This window comes from Tympanuchus pallidicinctus, unplaced genomic scaffold, assembly GCF_026119805.1.
Source record: "Tympanuchus pallidicinctus isolate F22 unplaced genomic scaffold, pur_lepc_1.0 scaffold28, whole genome shotgun sequence".
NCBI lineage: Eukaryota > Metazoa > Chordata > Aves > Galliformes > Phasianidae > Tympanuchus > Tympanuchus pallidicinctus.
The window spans coordinates 7,203,333-7,222,686 of record NW_026294745.1 but is presented as its reverse complement, the minus strand read 5'-3'; the positions used below and the strand labels follow the sequence as shown (position 1 = coordinate 7,222,686).

General features: G+C 37.6%; 1 protein-coding gene across 3 annotated transcripts in view; it reads left to right on the top strand.

Moving 5' to 3' along the window:
- Nucleotides 1–19,354, top strand: part of PI4KA (phosphatidylinositol 4-kinase alpha) — a 58,947-nt gene that overhangs the window by 32,121 nt on the left and 7,472 nt on the right. For all 3 annotated transcript variants that reach the window (XR_008208630.1, XM_052690880.1, XM_052690881.1), the window contains exons 20-44: nucleotides 1,119–1,227; nucleotides 1,672–1,808; nucleotides 2,724–2,857; nucleotides 3,913–3,995; nucleotides 4,258–4,328; nucleotides 4,428–4,552; nucleotides 4,958–5,039; nucleotides 5,638–5,721; nucleotides 5,915–6,004; nucleotides 6,990–7,109; nucleotides 8,166–8,258; nucleotides 9,833–9,989; nucleotides 10,221–10,348; nucleotides 11,013–11,171; nucleotides 11,431–11,582; nucleotides 12,096–12,203; nucleotides 12,927–13,054; nucleotides 13,139–13,258; nucleotides 13,622–13,701; nucleotides 13,840–14,033; nucleotides 14,792–14,882; nucleotides 15,625–15,792; nucleotides 16,285–16,338; nucleotides 17,046–17,166; nucleotides 17,434–17,563. Coding sequence is in view for 2 of the 3 variants with exons in the window: in XM_052690880.1 (XP_052546840.1) it covers nucleotides 1,119–1,227; nucleotides 1,672–1,808; nucleotides 2,724–2,857; nucleotides 3,913–3,995; nucleotides 4,258–4,328; nucleotides 4,428–4,552; nucleotides 4,958–5,039; nucleotides 5,638–5,721; nucleotides 5,915–6,004; nucleotides 6,990–7,109; nucleotides 8,166–8,258; nucleotides 9,833–9,989; nucleotides 10,221–10,348; nucleotides 11,013–11,171; nucleotides 11,431–11,582; nucleotides 12,096–12,203; nucleotides 12,927–13,054; nucleotides 13,139–13,258; nucleotides 13,622–13,701; nucleotides 13,840–14,033; nucleotides 14,792–14,882; nucleotides 15,625–15,792; nucleotides 16,285–16,338; nucleotides 17,046–17,166; nucleotides 17,434–17,563 (2,918 nt within the window). In the remaining variant the exon portion in view is untranslated. The remainder of the gene's footprint in view (nucleotides 1–1,118; nucleotides 1,228–1,671; nucleotides 1,809–2,723; nucleotides 2,858–3,912; nucleotides 3,996–4,257; nucleotides 4,329–4,427; nucleotides 4,553–4,957; nucleotides 5,040–5,637; nucleotides 5,722–5,914; nucleotides 6,005–6,989; nucleotides 7,110–8,165; nucleotides 8,259–9,832; nucleotides 9,990–10,220; nucleotides 10,349–11,012; nucleotides 11,172–11,430; nucleotides 11,583–12,095; nucleotides 12,204–12,926; nucleotides 13,055–13,138; nucleotides 13,259–13,621; nucleotides 13,702–13,839; nucleotides 14,034–14,791; nucleotides 14,883–15,624; nucleotides 15,793–16,284; nucleotides 16,339–17,045; nucleotides 17,167–17,433; nucleotides 17,564–19,354) is intronic.

Below are 19,354 nucleotides of genomic sequence, written 5' to 3'. Positions count from 1 at the left end.
TTTTTCCTATGACTTCCAATTCTGTAGCAGCCAAGAAAATTTTCAGAATAGAACACAGTTTAGTTGTCTGCTAAAGAGTGAACAACTAGCTAAAAAAAAAATGCCCAATAATTACTTGAATGAATGAATTAATATCCTATGCCTTAATGGTTAAGAAGTGTAGGAATATAACAAGCAGGAAATTACCAGAACCATGCAATACAGGAGTAAAAAGAGAATGGTAATATGTGAAAATAATGCATGTTCTAAGGGTCTGGGTGCAGATCTGCAGACCAGTGGGTAATCAGGATGCGATATAATGAGGGAAGAGAATCCAGAAAAGTAACATGCTACAGATCTATGATTGTCTTACATTCATTTTCCTCAGAAAGCAGCTGAAGACTAATTCCACAAAACTGTCCATCTCCGCTGCACCAGAGAACCAGCCCAAATCCCCAGCAAATTTTGAAAGGCCTCTCCCTTCTTTAGGATTCTCTGTAAAGCTTGCCTAGAATGAAACAGAAGGGGACATGATAGGGACAGCTATCTCTAAGCTGCAACAGTGGCAGAGGGCTGAAGAGAGCTGGTGATTAAGAATGCATAATAGCAGAAAGACCAGCATCTCTTGGAGAAAAGAAGGCTGTGGGGTGACCTCATTGCAGCCTTTCAATACCTAAAGAGAGCCTACAGAGGAGAGGGGAATCAACTCTTTGAAAGGGTTGATATGTGTAGGATGAGGGGAGATTTAGGTCGGACCTCAGGGGGAAATTCTTTACCCAGAGAGGTGAAGTACTGGAACAGGCTGCCCAGAGAGCTTGTGGATGCCCCGTCCTTGGAGGTGTTCAAGGCCAGGTTGGATGTGGCCCTGGGCAGCCTGGTTTAGCATTAAACATGGAGATTGGTGGCCCTACATGTGGCAGGGGTGTTGGAGATTCATGATCCTTGAGGTCCCTTCCAACCCTGGCCATTCTGTGATTCAGTATAACGTTAGTAATATTATATTAGTTTCTTTGGGTGACAAAAAAATTCCCTTTGTAAATCATAGTAAATGGAAGTGCAGAAGTTGATTTCTTCATATGGAATTAGGTTCCTGTAATTGCCACCATTTCCTGATTTTATTTTATTTTGCTCTCTGTTAGCTCACTCGACGCTTGCCACCCATTAAGGAAGCCAAGCCCAGATTGCAAAAGCTGTTCCGTGACTTCTGGTTGTATTCAGTGCTCATGGGATTTGCTGTGGAAGGATCAGGTAATGTAAATTTGAAGAGAAAAACATTGCTGCTTGTATTTAAACTTCTGATAAGCAGATGAAAACTGTTCTGTTTAGCTGTGAGATTCAACACAGTACAACTTGTCCTTGAACCTGACTTTTTTTTTTTTTTTTTAAGCTAATACAGCAATTATCTGTAACTTAAGTATTAATGTTGACCACCAAGTTCCTGAAGTGGAAAATGGGGTATGGTATGTATGGGGTACAAAGGGAAAAGAAGTAGAAACTTACTATGCCTTTCGAAGTTTCACTTGGGATCACTTAAATGTGTGTTATACTTGGAAACATGAACCACTGTGTTTGTGTTGAAGAGCATAAAAAATTCATTCGAGGAATAGTGTAGAGCTTGGTAATGCTCATTAACCTAGGGAGTATTAATTCTGTTTTTCTCCCTTGTTCCACTTTTCATTTTTTGTGTTTCAGGTCTCTGGCCAGAGGAATGGTATGAGGGTGTATGTGAAATTGCCACCAAGTCTCCATTACTCACATTTCCTAGCAAAGAACCACTCAGATCTGTTCTTCAGTACAATTCTGCCATGAAGAATGATACTGTGACTTCTGTAAGTATTGGTTTCTTCTATTGCATTTATATTGATTTATTAACCAAGAATTACCATGTATTTCAAAGGCGGAGTATGCATTTAACCTGCCTCCTCTTAGCAAAAATGCCTTGTTTACACAGCTCTTTTGACAGCAGTATATAGAAATGTTTTAGATTCTTTTACTGTATGTTCATATATTTTTTTAGGCTGGCAGCTATACTATTTTCATTAGCTGTAGAAATCAAGTCTTTGCAGAGACGGAAGCCTTTTAGTAGATAGTTTCACCCATTCTGTATCAGATGGAGACAACACTTGAACTGTAGGGAGAAAATAAAAAGCAACAGCTTTGGAAGAAAACAACACATTCATTTTTTCTCCTTGTTCAAAGAAATGCATTTTAGTTGAACTTTCTTTTATTCTCTGGCGTGGTACTAGTATACTCTCTTTAGTGTTTGCAGGGTATATGTTTATGTTAGGGCCATTTATGGTAGCAGTGTGTGACGAATTGATTTGCAGCAGCATATAAGAAATCTCTGGCTCCCGAACAATACAGAAGTCAGCATGTGCATATATACCTAATTCTGTAACATCAAAGCAGTGGTTCCATGAAGTTTCAGAAGCTGAACAATATCAGTATTGATCAAAATTACATTACGCTAATTAGAGGTATTGTATTTCTTCATGGTCTAATTGCATGGGAACTAGTAGTCATTTTAGCAAGGAGCTTGACTCCAAATTCTGCTTAGTTCTGCATACTAGGAATCTGACTTGCTGTGTTAGAGCATGCCGGTCCTAGTCTGCATACAGAGGTATCCTGGCATATTATTTGTGAACATTAAAAAGTAAGAAGACTAATAGCTAAAAGTGAATATTTTCAGAACACAAACTAATATAGCCCTCCCACTTCACATAACTGCATGTATTCATCTCTAGGCTGAATTAAACGAACTGCGGAGTACCATAATAAATCTCTTGGATCCTCCTCCAGAAGTGTCAGCTTTGATCAATAAGTTGGACTTTGCCATGTCTACTTATCTCCTTTCTGTTTACCGTCTGGAGTACATGAGGTATATACATATGTACCGTTCTTCTGATGATTTTTTTTTTTTAATTTATGTTTAAGTCAGATTTGCCAGACACTGTGGTAAATGAGAATCAGTAAATTGAATCAAAATATCTGCACTGAACATTCTGAGACTAAGAATTCATCTGTACAGAAATCATGGTAGGTAAAAGGATGCGATAACATAGCAGAGCCACAAAAATGAGAGCTCCTCTGTATAGGAATTAACAGAAGATGGACAACAGGATTCTTCGTGGGAACATCTTACAAATATAACGTATCTCCTGCACGGAGTCCCATCCTTGCATTGCAGAAGGATTAAAATATCTGAAAAATAGTCTATTCTGTGAGATTAATGTAATGTAGATGCTGTGAAAATGTGTTTTGTTGGTTTTTTTTTTTTTTGTAGTGAGTGTTTTTTTTTTTTTGCCTCAGTAGTGTGTGTTAGCTTGTACTAATGTGACTTGCTGAATTCATGTATTTTATTTCTGTAGACATATATTCATTGCTGCTATGCAAAACATTGTGTAGCTGAAAGCTGAAGTGAAAGTCTAGTAGTAAGGAAAGTAGGTAAAAACTTCCCCATCCTATTTTTACTTTGACAATAGCTGACAATACATACGGTTTTTATCAAAAACATATTGGCTGTATTTTTAGAAACGTTTTGTTTTGTTTTTTTTTTTTGCTAAGTGATATTTCCATTATACAAATTCAACACAGACAAGACCTATAGAAATGTTAAAGATAGTATATTTTTTGGATTTGTTTGTTTGCGATGCTTTTGTAAGTGCATTATCCTCAGGTTTCCTATTTCTAAGGTGTGGAAGTTGTTCTCTTGATGGCAGACTTTTTTTTTTTTTTCCACTAACATTAGGGTCCACTTAGTTGAATGTAGAAACAAATGGAAGTATCGCATTTATTAGAAACTTAAAGTTACAATGGAATGAATCATTACTATGATTATGTGGTAACATAATGTATTGTTAGAGTATGTCGTTTTGTGTTGATGATGTTTAAATAAAAGAGGAGAAAAAGCATGCAAAACTCTTCCTCTCCTAGGGTACTGCGTTCAACTGATCAAGATCGCTTCCAAGTCATGTTTTGCTATTTTGAGGATAAAGCAATTCAAAAAGACAAATCTGGTAAGTTTACTAAGTTGAGATGCATGGAAGTTATCTATAGGCGTGCAAAATTAAACCAAATCCAGCAATTAAAACAAAAAAGGAATATCATTCACAAGATTGCTTGTTGTTTTGTCCTTGCCAAATATTGTCTTAGTTCTGAAACTGCTGACTTGGTAAACACTTTTGAAATACTGGCTTGGTAAACACGAATGCTTTTTAACTGTTAAGCATAATGAAAACTCAGTTCTTATCAAACCTGTAACTTCTCTCAATTCTTCAGGAATGATGCAGTGTGTAATAGCTGTTGCTGATAAGGTGTTTGAAGCTTTCCTGACAATGATGGCTGATAAAGTAGGTAACACGGCCTCTGAACTTTAAAATTAATGTGGAAGTTCTTATTCATTTTAAGAGAATGTGCTTGGCTTCATACTTCTCTGGCATGTGTTTTAGCCTAAAACCAAGGAGAATGAAGAAGAGCTGGAGCGACACGCACAGTTCTTACTGGTGAATTTTAACCACATTCACAAGAGGATCAGGAGAGTTGCAGACAAGTACTTATCTGGTCTGGTAGACAAGTGAGTATAGATTTTACTCTGCTGTTCTTTTCACATTGACTGCTTTGTGAATACTCACAATTAAGGAAAACAGATGTGGATTTGGTGGCTGATACTTCTGAAACATCACCTTGTAAAATAACAGGCGACAGTATTTTTAATCCAGTCTCTTAAATTGTCTCTGCTTAGCATTCCCATGAATGGAGCAAAGCGCCCATGAAATAACTGCAAAAAATATTCCATCTTTTTTGATGGAATAGCTTTACTTAACTTGCTTTTCAGAGAGATTTCAAGCATGTATTGAGCCAGCTAGTTGTGAGCCGAGGCAAACTTTGTGATTTCTATAGAGTATGAGTTCACCTAGCACGCTATGAGGAGCTCCATTTCTTGATAAAATAATTTCCTTCCAATCCTGTCTTGCTGTAGATTTCCTCACTTGCTGTGGAGCGGAACTGTGCTGAAGACTATGCTTGACATTCTGCAGACGTTATCACTGTCTCTTAGTGCAGTAAGTTTCTTTTATAATGATGCAGTGATGTTATTAGGAATACAAGATGCATGTTTCCTTGTTGTTTTTTTTTTGTTTGTTTGTTTGTTTTACTTTTATAGAACTGAACGTTTTCCTTTATTTTGCCATTATATGGCATTTCATTGTCCTTGCAAGTTATTAGATACTCAGAAAATCAAATTTTGTAGTAAAGAAAACAGTATTAGCCAATTTGGGGATAGTTTAACTATCTCATTTTGCATAAAAATTTGTTGATGCTTTGTTTTGTTTTTGAATGATGAAGGTTGTCAGCATGTACAATTTCCAGTGTATTTTTTCTATTTAGTGCCTATTACTGATCTGTAATATTTCAGTTGCTACCTACTGATATTTTTAAGGATGGAAATACTTTATTAAGTTTTATTTTCATGCTGAATTTTCATAAGATTTTTGGAATTCTGGAGTTAAATGTACTGAAAACCTTACTGGAATAAAAACCATCTCTTAGATCTGTTCAGATTTACTCCGGGAGCAGTTAGTTAGGAAGACTGATGTCTATAATATTCAAGTTAAGTGATTATGTATTTTATTTTGAAAACTGATTATTGTTTTTGATTAGGATATTCACAAGGACCAACCATACTACGACATTCCTGATGCTCCATATAGAATAACTGTCCCTGACACGCATGAAGCCAGAGAGGTAGGTAGCACTTGATTTTCTTTGTCTCAGATGTGAGTTACTCTGAGCTACTTTAAAAGGACAATAAATCTGTGGGTAAAGTTTTCTATTGCTATCTGACACATCTTAGTACCCATGTTACTGATTACACCATTAAAACCAGTGCTTCTTGTTCAATATCCTGTAATTCATTGTTGTTGCTTTGTTATTCTAGAGTATAGTCAAAGACTTTGCTGCACGCTGTGGGATGATTCTGCAAGAGGCAATGAAGTGGGCTCCTTCTGTTACAAAATCTCATCTACAGGTAATGAGCCTGTTCCTGTGAGAGATTTTGATCATCGTAGATCTTCAAAATTAGAATTAAGTTGTGTTGTTTTCTTTACTTTCTCAGACTGTTCAAACTTGATTTTAAATTTTGTCTCACTAAAATTTTCCTTATTTTATTGCAGAGAACAACTAGAATTGTTGGTTTTGATCTAAACTTGAGTATCTTTAACATGACAGGTTTGAAAACAGTTGATCATTCCAGACTTAATTCAGAGATAAAAATTTGTTATAATTCTGTCTACCAAAGATTAGGTAGCTTGAAATACCAGCTGGACTGAAATGAACAGTTAGGTTATAAGTCTTATTTCTTGGGAGCATGTTTTTTTCATTCTTGCTGTTTATTTTTCAGTTAAAGAAATAAAAACATTGCATATGAATCTATGGCAAACTGTAGATGTTAACTAAGCATGGATGTAGTAGATACTTACATATGTTAGAGTTCAGTAGAAAGTGGTAAAAACAAACAAAACAAAAAAACGCTATCAACTTAGCAAAAACTTTTTATGGTGTTTACATAAAGTGTTTTATTTATTAATACAAGAAGTCTCACTACAGTATAATGGAGTTCTCTTTTAGTTAAATAGCAGAAGACATGCAGTCCAGATTAGACCAATGTTATGACTATCCAGAAGTGTAAACAGAATTTCTGGGATGGCTCAAGACTGATCCAAAGCACTTTATTTTGTAGGGTTTTTTGTGAAAACTGATTCTATTTAAAAAGAATCTCAGATTTGAAGTGTTACCTTGTTCACGTAATCATTTTACAAAATGAAACAACTCCTTCTCTTTGCAAATTTAGGATGAGGCTTTTTTTGCTGGCAAGCAGTACCTACAAGAGGTAGTCTACTTGTCCTCTCATACATCTGAAATTAAGCTTTCTTCAGTTATACTGTGTTAGCCTGTGAGCTGCCTTGTTTTGAAAAGCACAGTATTTTTCTAACAAATGTTTTTTGATGCATCAGGAGTACCTAAACAAACATCAGAACTGGGTATCAGGATTGTCCCAGCACACAGGACTGGCTATGGCTACAGAAAGTGTTCTTCACTTTGCTGGGTACAACAGAGAAAACACCACTTTGGGCGTGAGTATTTGCTTGTTTGTGTAGCAGTCATGTTAATTTTATGACGTGAAGTTTAGACAGATAATATAGAGCCTCTAAATCATATTTGACATAACATATGAAAATTACTCAGATGTCTCATTTCTTTCCATCTCAAGTCAGAGTATCTTCCAGTCAGTTACATGAGTTACTAAGAAGTAGGCTGCTAACAAGCAAAGAAAATAAAACTGTATCTATTTCTTCTAAAGAAACATTTAGGGATGATATTTGTTAGTTTGAAAATAAAATCTTTATGTAACGCTGAAATGCTTTTTAGAATAGAATGCTCATTTGCTCTAATGCATTGTAGGTTCACTCAACATATGCTTTCACATTGCGTATTTCATTCAGTTTTATGTAGTTTGTCTTAAATATGTTTGATTCTTGAAGAAATCTGTAGAATCTGTTCTGTAATCAGCCAGCTTGTTTTCTAGCAGCAGCTCTGAAACTTTCCTCATTCCAAGCTTTAGCAGGATTTTCTTTTGCATTCCCTCTTTACTGTCATCCTTCTAGCTAATACTAGTCACTACATGTAGGTAGGATAAAGAATTCCCACAGGATGTAGGAATGCTGTGACAGTTCTGTGAAGAGGGAAAGTTAAAAAAAAAAAACAAAAACTTAGAATCAAGAATGTGCTGGAAGAAACTTTAAAACTACAAAGGAAATGATAGAAAAGACTTCTTAATGTTCACACTTGTTTTGATTGACTTGTCTACATGAACTGTGTGGAAAAAAATATAAGGATCGAGTGACAGAAGACTGTCAGATTATAGAATTTCATTACATTTTTCATGCTTTTTTATCTTTCAAAAAGTTCATGTGTGTAGATTTGGAAAAGTTTCTAACTGTAAACATGTAACTAATGCACATGTTGCTTGTTTCATGTGTATCCATTCTGGTATTTTTGTATCTCATAGTCCTGATACTATTCTAAGCACAAAGGAAACTAAGCTTAAAATGTAGATAAAGGTGTGAAAGGAAAAAAGATAATTGATTAGACGTGAACAATATAAATGGCTGTATATGATTTGGTCATAGGCAACTCAGCTAACTGAAAGACCTACTTGTGTGAAGAAGGACTATTCCAACTTCATGGCTTCTCTTAATTTGCGTAACCGCTATGCAGGGGAGGTAAGTACACACTATTAGACAGTGTGTGGAGTGTTCACCAGGTCTGGTGTCAGGACATTCTGATTTCCAGCCTACATTATTCTGTGATTTTAGGTTTTTTTAAGCGTGGACTCTGAAGTTAAATTCCTTCAAGACTGAAGAGTATAATTGTCCTAGGTTATTAAGTAGCTTTTTTGCTGTTGATCACAGAATCACAGAATGGCCAGGGTTGGAAGGGACCTCAAGGATCATGAAGCTCCAACCACCTCCTGCCACATGCAGGGCCACCAATCTCCCCATTTAATACTAGACCAGGCTGCCCAAGGCCCCATCCAACCTGGCCTTGAACACCCCCAGGGATGGGCAGGACGTCAACAGCCTCTCTAAGTAGCCTGATCCATCACCTCACCACTCTCATAGTAAAGAGCTTCCCCCTGACATCCGACCTAAATCCTACCTCCTTCAATTTGTCCTGCAGTTATCTACCCTTTCAAAGAGTTAATTCGCCCTCCCGTTTGTAGGCTCCCTTTAGGTTCTGAAAGGCTGCAATGAAGTCACCCCGCAGCCTTCTCTTCTCCAGCCTGAACAAGCCCAGCTCCCTCAGCCTGTCTTCGTAGGGGAGGTGCTCCAGCCTCTCATCATCTCCGTGGCTCTCCTCTGGACCCTCTCCAACAGCTCCCTGTCTTTCTTGTCCTGGGGATTCCAGACCTGGACACAGTACTCCAGATAGGGCCTCACAAGAGCCGAGCAGAGGGGGACAATCACCTCCCTGTCGCTGCTGGCCACCCCTCTTCTGTTGGAGCCCAGGATACCATTTGCTTTCCAAGGTGCAAAAGCACACTGCTGGCTCATGTTAAGTTCTTCATCCCCCAGCACCCCCAGGTCCTTCTCTGCAGGGCTGCTCTCAAAGGCTGCTCCTATTCTGTAAGGATGCCTGGGATTCCTCCAGTCCTAGTACAAAACCTTGCACTTTGCTGTGTTGAACCTCATTAAGTTCACCCAGGCCCACCTTTTCAACCTGTTGAGGTCCCTCTGAATGGTACCCCACCCCTTCCTTCCACTGTGTCAACCGCACCACTCAGCTTGGTGTCATCAGCAAACTTGCTGAGGGTGCCTCACTCAATTCCGTCACTGATATCACTAATAAAGATTTTGAAGAGCACTGGTCCCAAGACAGACTCCTGGGAGACAATACTCATTACCAGCCTTCATCTGGACACAGAACCACTGATCACTGCCCTTTGTCTGCAGCCTTTCAAATAACTTGTTATCCACCAGGTGGTCCACCCATCAAATCCACATCTTTCCAATTTGGAGATAAGGATTTAGTGAGGGACCATGTCGAAGGCCTTGCTTGAGTCCAGGAAAATGACATCAGTCATCTTTCTGTTGTCCCCCAATGCTGTCACGACATCGAAGAAGGCCACTTCATCTTGTATCAAATTCTTAAATTACAGGCAAAGCTAAGGTGCATTGGCAAAATACAATTAAAAGAGATCTGTTTGTATTGAGTTTCCTTACTCAGCATATGACCAGTACCGAACTAGACTCCTAGAAATATTGTTCTTCATTTAAAGCCTCGTTATATTTTTCAGGTGTCTGGAATGATTCAGTTCTCAAATGCTACAGGACGAACATCTGACCTGAATAAACTGATGGTCAAAGAGCTGAACAATGCTCTTGAATCAGGCCAGACTGAATTCTACACGCAGGCCATGTTTAAGTTGACTGCGCTATTAATAAGCAGCAAAGGTAATGAAAACCGAGTGGACTTCTGCGTTCTGGATGTGAATGCCACATGTAGTAAACACAGAAGGTATCTGCATACTAACTCTGTATGCATCAACTTGAAGCAAAACTGTTATCAGTTGGCTTGTATTGGGGAAAATGCTCTTAAACTTGAACCTTCTTATCAGCTGTTTTTATGCTGATTATGCTCTTATTTATTCTGCTGTGGAAATGTGTTTGAATGTTTGCTTTCAGACTGTGATCCCCAGCTTCTTCATCATCTGTGCTGGGGACCTTTGCAAATGTTCAACGAACATGGTATGGAAACAGCAATTGCTTGCTGGGAGTGGCTGCTTGCTGCCAAGAATGGAATAGAAGTGCCGGTAGGAAGCAATTTAAGTACTCTTTTTCTGTCCCTGCAAGCGGGAAGGGAAAGAAGAATATATCGAGAGATTCACCGTTGTTCTAAATCCATGTAAAATAAGAATAGTAAATGCATTGTTAAACACTGTAACCTGCCAGGAAGTTTCTCTTGATGTATTGTTGGGAATCTGAACATCCTCGCTATGTGGACTGTGGGAAATGGATGCTTCTTAACAGCAGGGATGATAAAGCGAATAAAGGCTGTTAGGAACTCAGCTAGACAACTTACTTTGCTGCTTGAGGTACCTGTGTTTCTCATGAATTAGATCCTGAACTACTGCAATTTATAGAATGATATTTTAAAACAGTCATTAATATCTCTGCTCATCATTTAGTGCCTCTGGTACTTGGCATTATTCCCTTGCATAAAAAATAGACTTGTAAAAGTTATAATCCTACAGCAGGATGTAGTAACTTTTAGCAGAAAAAGGACAGCACCATGTGCTACTGATAGTTTGGCATCCTCAACGAAATACAGCACTTGTCTGCTGTTGCCCTTGGTATTTCTGTTATTAACTGAACTTCAGAACAGAAGTAGTCTGTTGTTGTTGTGTACCTTGTGGAGAAATATTGTGCTTTCCATACAAGAAGATGCTTTTCAATCTTATAATCTTGCTTTTGCAGTTCATGCGGGAAATGGCAGGAGCCTGGCAAATGACAGTAGAGCAGAAAGTTGGCTTGTTTTCTGCTGAGCAGAAAGAAGCAGATCCATTAGCAGCTTCAGAGGAAAGCCAGCCAAGACCTTGTCCGCCAGAAGTCACTCCACATTACATCTGGATAGAGGTGTGTATTTCTGGAATGTCCCCCCTATGATGATGTTGGAATAGTGCTGTGATTAAGCCATTCTGTACTGTTTGTTCTTGTGATTTGGAGAGCTAGTGGAATCATGATGGTAGTCCCTCTGTCTCAGAGCTCAGAGACATGCTCTTTTTACAGGAGTGTGATGGTTATGAACGCGTCTGAAACAGAAGAAACTGGTTTGTTTGATTTTAAGATTGAAAATAAAATTGAAGGATGCATAGCATCTCTGTCTCTTTCTCAGTTTCTGGTGCAGAGATTTGAAATAGCCAAGTACTGCAGTTCTGACCAAATAGAGATCTTCTCCAGCCTGCTCCAGCGATCTCTTTCCTTGAACATTGGAGGGGCAAAGGGCAGTTTGAATCGGCATGTGGCAGCAATTGGACCCCGTTTCAAGTGAGCAGGGTTTCTTTTCCTTGGTTGCGGTAGCAAGGTTATGAGATATGGGACAAAATAACTAAGTGCAAACTGTTTATTTTGTCATTGGCTTCAAGCGGTGAAAATTCTTTAAAAATCCTGGAATTATGCAGAGTTGAAGTTCTGTTTTCAAAGTAGAAGTGTTAACTTTATTTTGAAAGTCAGTTCTGGTGCTTTGGAAAACTTTGAGATAATTTTATATAGTGAATCATTGGCATCAGGAATCAATTCTGTGTATCAGTTAGCAATAATTCTGCTCTATCAATCAGTTTCTCTTCTGTGACTTGAAGGCTTCAACTTTGTGTGGTTCAGTCATCACAGCTTTAGGAACAGGCTGATGATAAAAGAATGTTCCGAGAGCTCTGAAACAGGCACTTCTCAACGAGTTGAACAGAATTATAGATATAGTATTGCTTTTATTATGGTTTGTATGGTGTTGCTTTAATCATTGTTTTGGGAACATCAGGGTTTTCATTCTCTTGAATGTGTTAGGTTGCTGACATTGGGGTTGTCTTTGCTGCATGCTGATGTGGTTCCAAATGCAACTATTCGAAATGTTTTGAGAGAGAAGATTTATTCAACTGCCTTTGATTATTTCAGGTACTGTCTTATTTGCTACTACTCACTGAATGTGCATGTGTAACATTTCCTAACAAATTCAAGTTCAAAAACAAGTTCAAAGCACAAGCTGTTTTTCTCTAGCAATTTAACTTCCTTTCCTTTTCTTTGTTCATTCTAGTGAAGGCTTTTGTTTGTGATTCTTTGTGGCTCATAAACCATCTTGATTTTTAGACAGAATTTGTATTTTTATTTTTATTTTTTTTTAGTATATGTGGTTTTTAATGTATGATCTTCAGGAATGTTGCAGTTGTTGTTTTCTTTTTCTCTTTCTGTTCTTTTTTTGGAGTTCATTCAGTGCTCAAAACTGTACCTAGATGTTAGATGTACAGAACTGCTATTACAGAACATGTGGCTGAAATACTGTTTTCAGAAATCATTTTGAGAGTATGAGCACGCAAGATTTGACATGAACACAGCAGAACATAATGTAGTAATAGGACTGTCTGACAATGTGAGGAAACCATAACATTAAATCATAATATTAAATTTCAAATGAATCCAAGATGCTGACAGGCTACCACCTTAATTCTCAATTATAATGGCAAGCTTCAGGCAGACAGAATGAAGAAATAAGAATAAAATACAGTATAACACTTGGTCTCATCTCTTTTAGACTGTGGTCAAAAGGAGGGGAAAAAAAATGTTTGTTTGTTTGTTTGCTTTTTTTAATACATTCAACATTCTTTGTATGATTTTCTTGAGTTGGCCATCGAAGTTCCCTACGCAGGGGGAAAAGAGGCTTCGTGAGGACATCAGCATATTGATCAAGTTTTGGACAGCGATGTTCTCAGACAAAAAGTATCTCACAGCAAGCCAACTTGTGCCACCTGGTGAGATCCTTCATCTGCAGTTTCAAAAGCCCTTTTTTTTTTTTTTTTTTATTTGATTACATTCTATCTGTGTTCTGTTGTTAGATAATCAAGACACCAGGAGCAACCTGGACATCAATGTTGGGTCTCGGCAGCAGGCTACGCAAGGATGGATAAATACCTACCCTCTGTCCAGTGGCATGTCAACCATATCTAAAAAATCAGGTATCTTTTAAACTGTAACCAGCTGATTATATCCAACTTTGCAGTATATTTTATACGTTGATGTTGTCTCCAGGCAATATTCAACATTAGGCTAGCGTTCTCCTGGCAGGGTATTCGATTATCAATGCCAAATTGTGGAGGAGTAAAAAAAAAAAAAAAAAAAAAAATCCAAATTATGCTACTTAGAGCAAGCACCATGAGTAGCTGCATTGCTGACTTTCTGAGATCATTCAAATGCAAATTTACAATTGTCTTATGGTGATTCAGTTCTTAAATGTGTAAGTTGCAAGGTGTGGACAGTTTAAAAATGGACTAACATACTGAATAATAAAACACTAAAAACGTTTTTAACCTTTATTTGAGGAATGTCTAAGAAGACTAACAGAGGTACGCAGCTACACAAGTACTACATGAAGCGAAGGACATTACTGCTCTCGTTGCTGGTGAGTTTGTAGGGAAGCAGTATGAGTTTTGAAGACAGTTGTTTTTGCATGATGTACTGACTAAAGTACCATGAGAGAGTGAAGTAGAAGTATTTTTACTTCAAGAGAATGTTTATTCTTTTTTTCCTTTTCTCTCAGGCTACTGAAATTGAACGCTTAATCACATGGTACAATCCACTCTCCTCCCCTGAATTAGAGCTGGATCAAACTGGGGAGAGCAGTGTGGCAAACTGGAGATCGAAGTATATCAGTCTTAGTGAGAAGCAATGGAAAGATAATGTGAATCTAGCTTGGAGCATCTCTCCTCACCTTGCTGTACAGCTGCCTACCCGGTGAGAAATTTCAAAAGAAAAAGCTGATGTAATTCCTGCTGCCTTTCTTAGAAGTTGAGTGAGTACAGGCACAATAACTATTGAAGGTACTTGCTCTTGCTTACAGCCTCCTTGTATACCTTCATAGCTGGTTGAGACATTTCAAATAAAAAGTGGATTACTTAAAAATATATTAACTTGGCTCGATATCTATCAGAGTCCAATTTCTATCCCTTCCATCTGTTTGATGTTAACATATAAACAGTGTTTTGTTCAGCAGAAATTATGTTCGTTTTATTAGTAGTGTTTAAACCATTAGCAGGCATAGCATTTAAACAGTTCTAGAAGTATATTTGAATTAAGTGTTCTAGCTGTATATTGGCTTGTACTTTAAAAAGCATGCTAGGAGAATTAGCATAGTTGGCTTTGAAAGGGAAAGAAAATCCTTTCCTCCTTATAACAGTGATAGTTTTTGCACAACAGTGGTAGTTTGTGTGAAGCTTTCTGTAGAATCTCAGACATTATATTTCAACCAATAATTCAATAATGGGCTAAAATGCTAGCCATTAGTACAAAAGCACTGGATGAGGACCAGTTGTTCCTAAACCTGAATCTTCTCTTTGACAGCATATTGTTCCCTCAGCATGTACTGTTTGATGATTGGACTATTTGTTTGTTGAGCATTTACTTTCCTGCCCTTTGCTGCTTTCATCTTGGTGTAAATAGAAGTGGCTTTCAAAGTTTTATGATAAGGTTATTGTATTCCTGGTTATATGTAGATTTAAGAACACTGAAGCTATTGGAACAGAAGTAACTCGTCTGGTTCGGTTGGACCCAGGAGCTGTTAGTGATGTTCCTGAAGCAATAAAGGTACTAATGAATATTTATATACAGGGCCACAAAATGGCTATTTAGTTCAGTTATACTGGAAATACAGCCTTAGCTATAGTGTATGAAAAGTGTATGTTCTAATGCTAAGCGTATTTCTGTAGGAGAGAATGACAAAACAGCTGTGGAAATAAGATGCTGAGGCAAAAATCACAGGAATAAAAGTAGGTGGCAAGTTAATGCTTGCTTGCTCCCAAGTGTGCTCTCACTGTACACGGAATTTCTCAGAGCTCATAAATTGCAGTACACCTGCTATTTCTGCTCCTTTTGAATAATGCATAGAAAGACCATAGGACCAAGTCATGGTGAGCACTGCTGCTGAAGTTATTTTAAGCTTAACCCGCTCTCTTGAGATGCCAAGCCTCTTAAAATGGAAGAGGCTTGTTATGTTCATCCGCAGTAAAGCATTCTGTACATCACCTCTAAAACAGACAAGAAAGCTGCACTTTTTTTTTTAACTCATCTGTTCTTATTTTTCCCCATACTTCTCTACAAAGCTTTTAGTAATTTGACCTTATTAACTTCATGTAGTGATCTAGAAGGTGGAATGATTCCAATCGTTAGATTTCCAAAGAATATAAAATAGTTGTGGTTCTATAAAATATAGCATGTTTTTTCTTGCCCTGCTTTAATAAGCTGGATTATAGCATTACTATCTGATGTGCATTTCCTAGATATTACTGGGTGCTGTAAGCTGCTAATGTGGTCTGACCTGTTTTTTCAGTACTTGGTTACCTGGCATACAATTGATGCTGATGCACCTGAGCTCAGTCATGTTCTGTGCTGGGCACCAACAGATCCACCAACTGGCCTTTCCTATTTTTCAAGCATGTATCCACCTCATCCTCTAACAGCTCAGTATGGGGTTAAAGTCCTGCGGTCTTTTCCTCCGGTGAGTTTTGGCGTAGTCACACCCATAGTCATTGTGGCCACAGGCTTCATTTTAGCACTGTGGAAAGATATGTGTACAAAATGGGCACACCCAGTTGGAGAGCATGAAGAGACTGGGATGAAAAAGTTGACTGTCCAACATATTGCTGGCTTGTATACCTGGTCATTATTTAGTCATAAATTGCACAAACTTGAATTCTTCAGTGCTCCCCTCAAACACTACCAAATTCTCCTTTCAGCAGAGAACTTTTAATACTAGTCAGATTTGCATGAGGACTATAAAAGACATTATCGTTAATACTTTTGAAGTTGAACGGGGCAGAAAAATGCTTGTATTAAAAGAGAGGGCACATATACAGTTTAAAGTAAAGAGGGGGCGGTATTTGCAATTGTATTCTATCACGTAACTGAAGGAAACTTTTCACTGTGCATGTGACCTGTCTTCTCCTCTTGAGTACTAAAACGATAACAATAAAAACTCCATCTTTTTCAGGATGCCATTTTATTCTACATTCCACAGATTGTGCAGGCACTGCGGTATGATAAGGTGAGAATATGAAGCAGCTGCACATTAACCAAGCAAACTTTGGAAACGTCTTTTAGACTTTAAAACTGCCAAGCAGACAAAATTTAAGCTTAAAATAGTGCTGCTTATTGTTATGGTATAACTAATACATAAAAGACAAATGCCTTTAGAGGCTGTCTTCCTTTGGATGTACTCTTTTATGCCCTCCCTGGGATGAGTAGAATTCATTTGTACACTTCAACTTCTTTTCTAAGTTTGTTCTTATTGCCTAGAAAATTTCTGTGGAACTGTGTAAGCATTTAGTTCTTTACACCAAATGTGCAGTCCATAAGATAGTATGTGCATTTCTGATAATACAGGAGCATTTAGTGGTGCCAGGCAATATCAGTGGTTCCACTGCATTTTCTCTGGTTTGTATACCTAGTATGAGCTACCTAGATTTTAAGGAAATTTGAAAACCATGTGGAACATGGAGAAAATAGCACAGATGTGCAAAGCTAGTGATGGAATATGTCAGTAATAAAGCTAAAACGTGTTAGGTCAATTCCTTACCTTTTAGAGTACAGAATCATTCTTCAGAGGCCTTTTAGCAACATGATTGAGATTGCAGCAGTATTCTTTCCATCCGTTAAATATTTTTGACTTTTAAGAATCACTATTAGTATGAGTAATGTTGAGTCTGCTTGATTTGTAATGATTTTTTCTTATTGGACTGGCTATAATTGCAGATGGGTTATGTTAGAGAGTACATCTTGTGGGCAGCCGCCAAATCCCAGCTCTTGGCTCACCAATTCATCTGGAACATGAAAACCAATATCTACCTGGATGAAGAAGGACACCAAAAAGATCGTGAGTTCTTTGAAATATAATATGATTTAGCCTCTTTCTTGCCTCAGTTCAGGCTGAATCTCCTTCCTTTCTCCTGACAGGAGGGAATCCTTTAAGCTGGAAACTTCTTTAGTTTATAGAGAGAGAGGGCATGTTCTGTTGAAGTATTCTACCTGACAAAAGAGATGCAGCAATGTTTGCATTGCTACTTTTTTTGTACCCATCACATGTATCACTTAGCTTTCTGAAATAAGCTTCTAACACAGATGTTTTCTTTTTCATGTGCAGCTGACATTGGGGAACTTCTAGAGCAGCTAGTAGAGGAGATAACTGGCTCATTATCTGGCCCAGCCAAGGAATTCTACCAGCGGGAATTTGATTTCTTTAATAAAATCACTAATGTTTCAGCCATTATCAAGTAAGTGTTACACCACAGAAATTGTGCTTTTTTTGGGGTGCACTTCTGGAAATTAACAGTGTCACAGTTAATAGGCTAAGTTGCTTTTAGTCGTATTGAAATAGTATCTTCAGTGAAAGAGAATTAATTACTTATATGATAAGAAGTTGATTTTTTTTTTTCTTTTTTAAGTGTAACAGTCATAGTAGGATGAAAGGTCTCATTTTACTTTGACTCTTAGAGGTAATTTTTATCTGGCCTAATCTCTGTGCTTGAAATTGGCAGTTCTGTCTTAACCAGCTGTTGCTTCTTATTCTGGAAGCAGATGATTGTAAACTTCAGATTTAATTCAATTTTTATAAAGACATTGTGGTTAGTAATAGGAAATGAAGTTCCATGGAAGAGCACTCCAATATGTGATTGGAGTTGGAAAAACAATCCGATTTCTTATATAGTTTGAAATTCTATCAGTCTTGTTGTCACCTACATTGTTAATTGGGCTTCTTGGTTAAGCATTTAGCATTCTCCTGGAAAGTTTGGTTCAGGAACAGCAGTACTCCTGCATTTAAGTGTGGCAGGCTGGCTGTCATTTTTTTTTTTTTTTTTTTTTTTGCATACTTTAACATGTTATCCACACTTTGTGTGGACTTCTAAATAAGCAAAAATGAAACATGACGAAAAACCAATCAACAAAAACACCTGAAGTACTTGTAAATAACTTACCTTCTGCTAAAATTGTGTGACACTTTTCCCCTTCACAAGGAGATCTCATGTGGTGAAATACAAATAATTGTTTGGGTTTTTTTTATACATAAGTATTTTCCCTTTGTACCTAAATTGTGGCTACAGAAAGATGCACTGTCAGAATAAGCAGATTGTTGATCTTTAAAAGTCTTGCTGACTGCAAGATGCTCAATTTAACTTCTATAAATCTTGCCAGTGGGTGGCAGCAGCCCAGCACGCAAGCTCTAAAATCATTACGTGTGGTTTTATTGCATATTTTCAGAACATTCTCAAGTGTGTTAAAATGTTCGAAGGCTGTATAATACATATTTCTTAGAAAATACCTCCTTTAAAATGAAGCTTTGCAAACCAGCAGTATAAAGGCATCAGGTTAAAGGACACTTGCTTCACAGAAACCTATCAAATGCTCCATGTCTTCAATGTTCTCACCCAGCAGGATGAATTAAAAGAGGGCTCTCGGACATGAATACCTTGAAATTTAGGATGAAATCAAACCACTTTTTGTTAGCATGGAATCATAATCAAGCAACTGTTAATAACTGTATTTGCAAGCGTTTCATTTTGCACCTTAGGTACTTAAAAAAAAACAGACATGTTTTATGCATTTCCCATGTAAAGGCAACAGAGAGGAGATGCTGTTTGCTTTGTAGATGGAATAAATGAGTAAATTTATAATCTATGATTATGTAAGTATTATGTTGCTGCTTCAGTAATCTACTGTACTGCTTAAAAATAGAGCATAAGTAATAACTTTCAGTTCTGTGGTGCTACGCCAAATGTGTGCAATTGCATGGCTGATCTCAATAGATGGTTAACACAAGTGCCTGTGCAAATTGGGTAATTGCATGTACTACTTGTTAACCATGTTACCAATTATCCAGTTGACGTCTGCAATCATGCAAAGTATGTGAACAAATTAGGTATGTAATTGCATGGGTATTTTGTTGGCTTGTCCTTTTTCAGTTAGCTTATCCCACTTCCAAAGCAGTGTTCTTATTCTGGTGTAAGTTCCACAAAGGAGAATTATATTGGCATAACTATACTGTTACACTGTTGACAAAAGCGTAC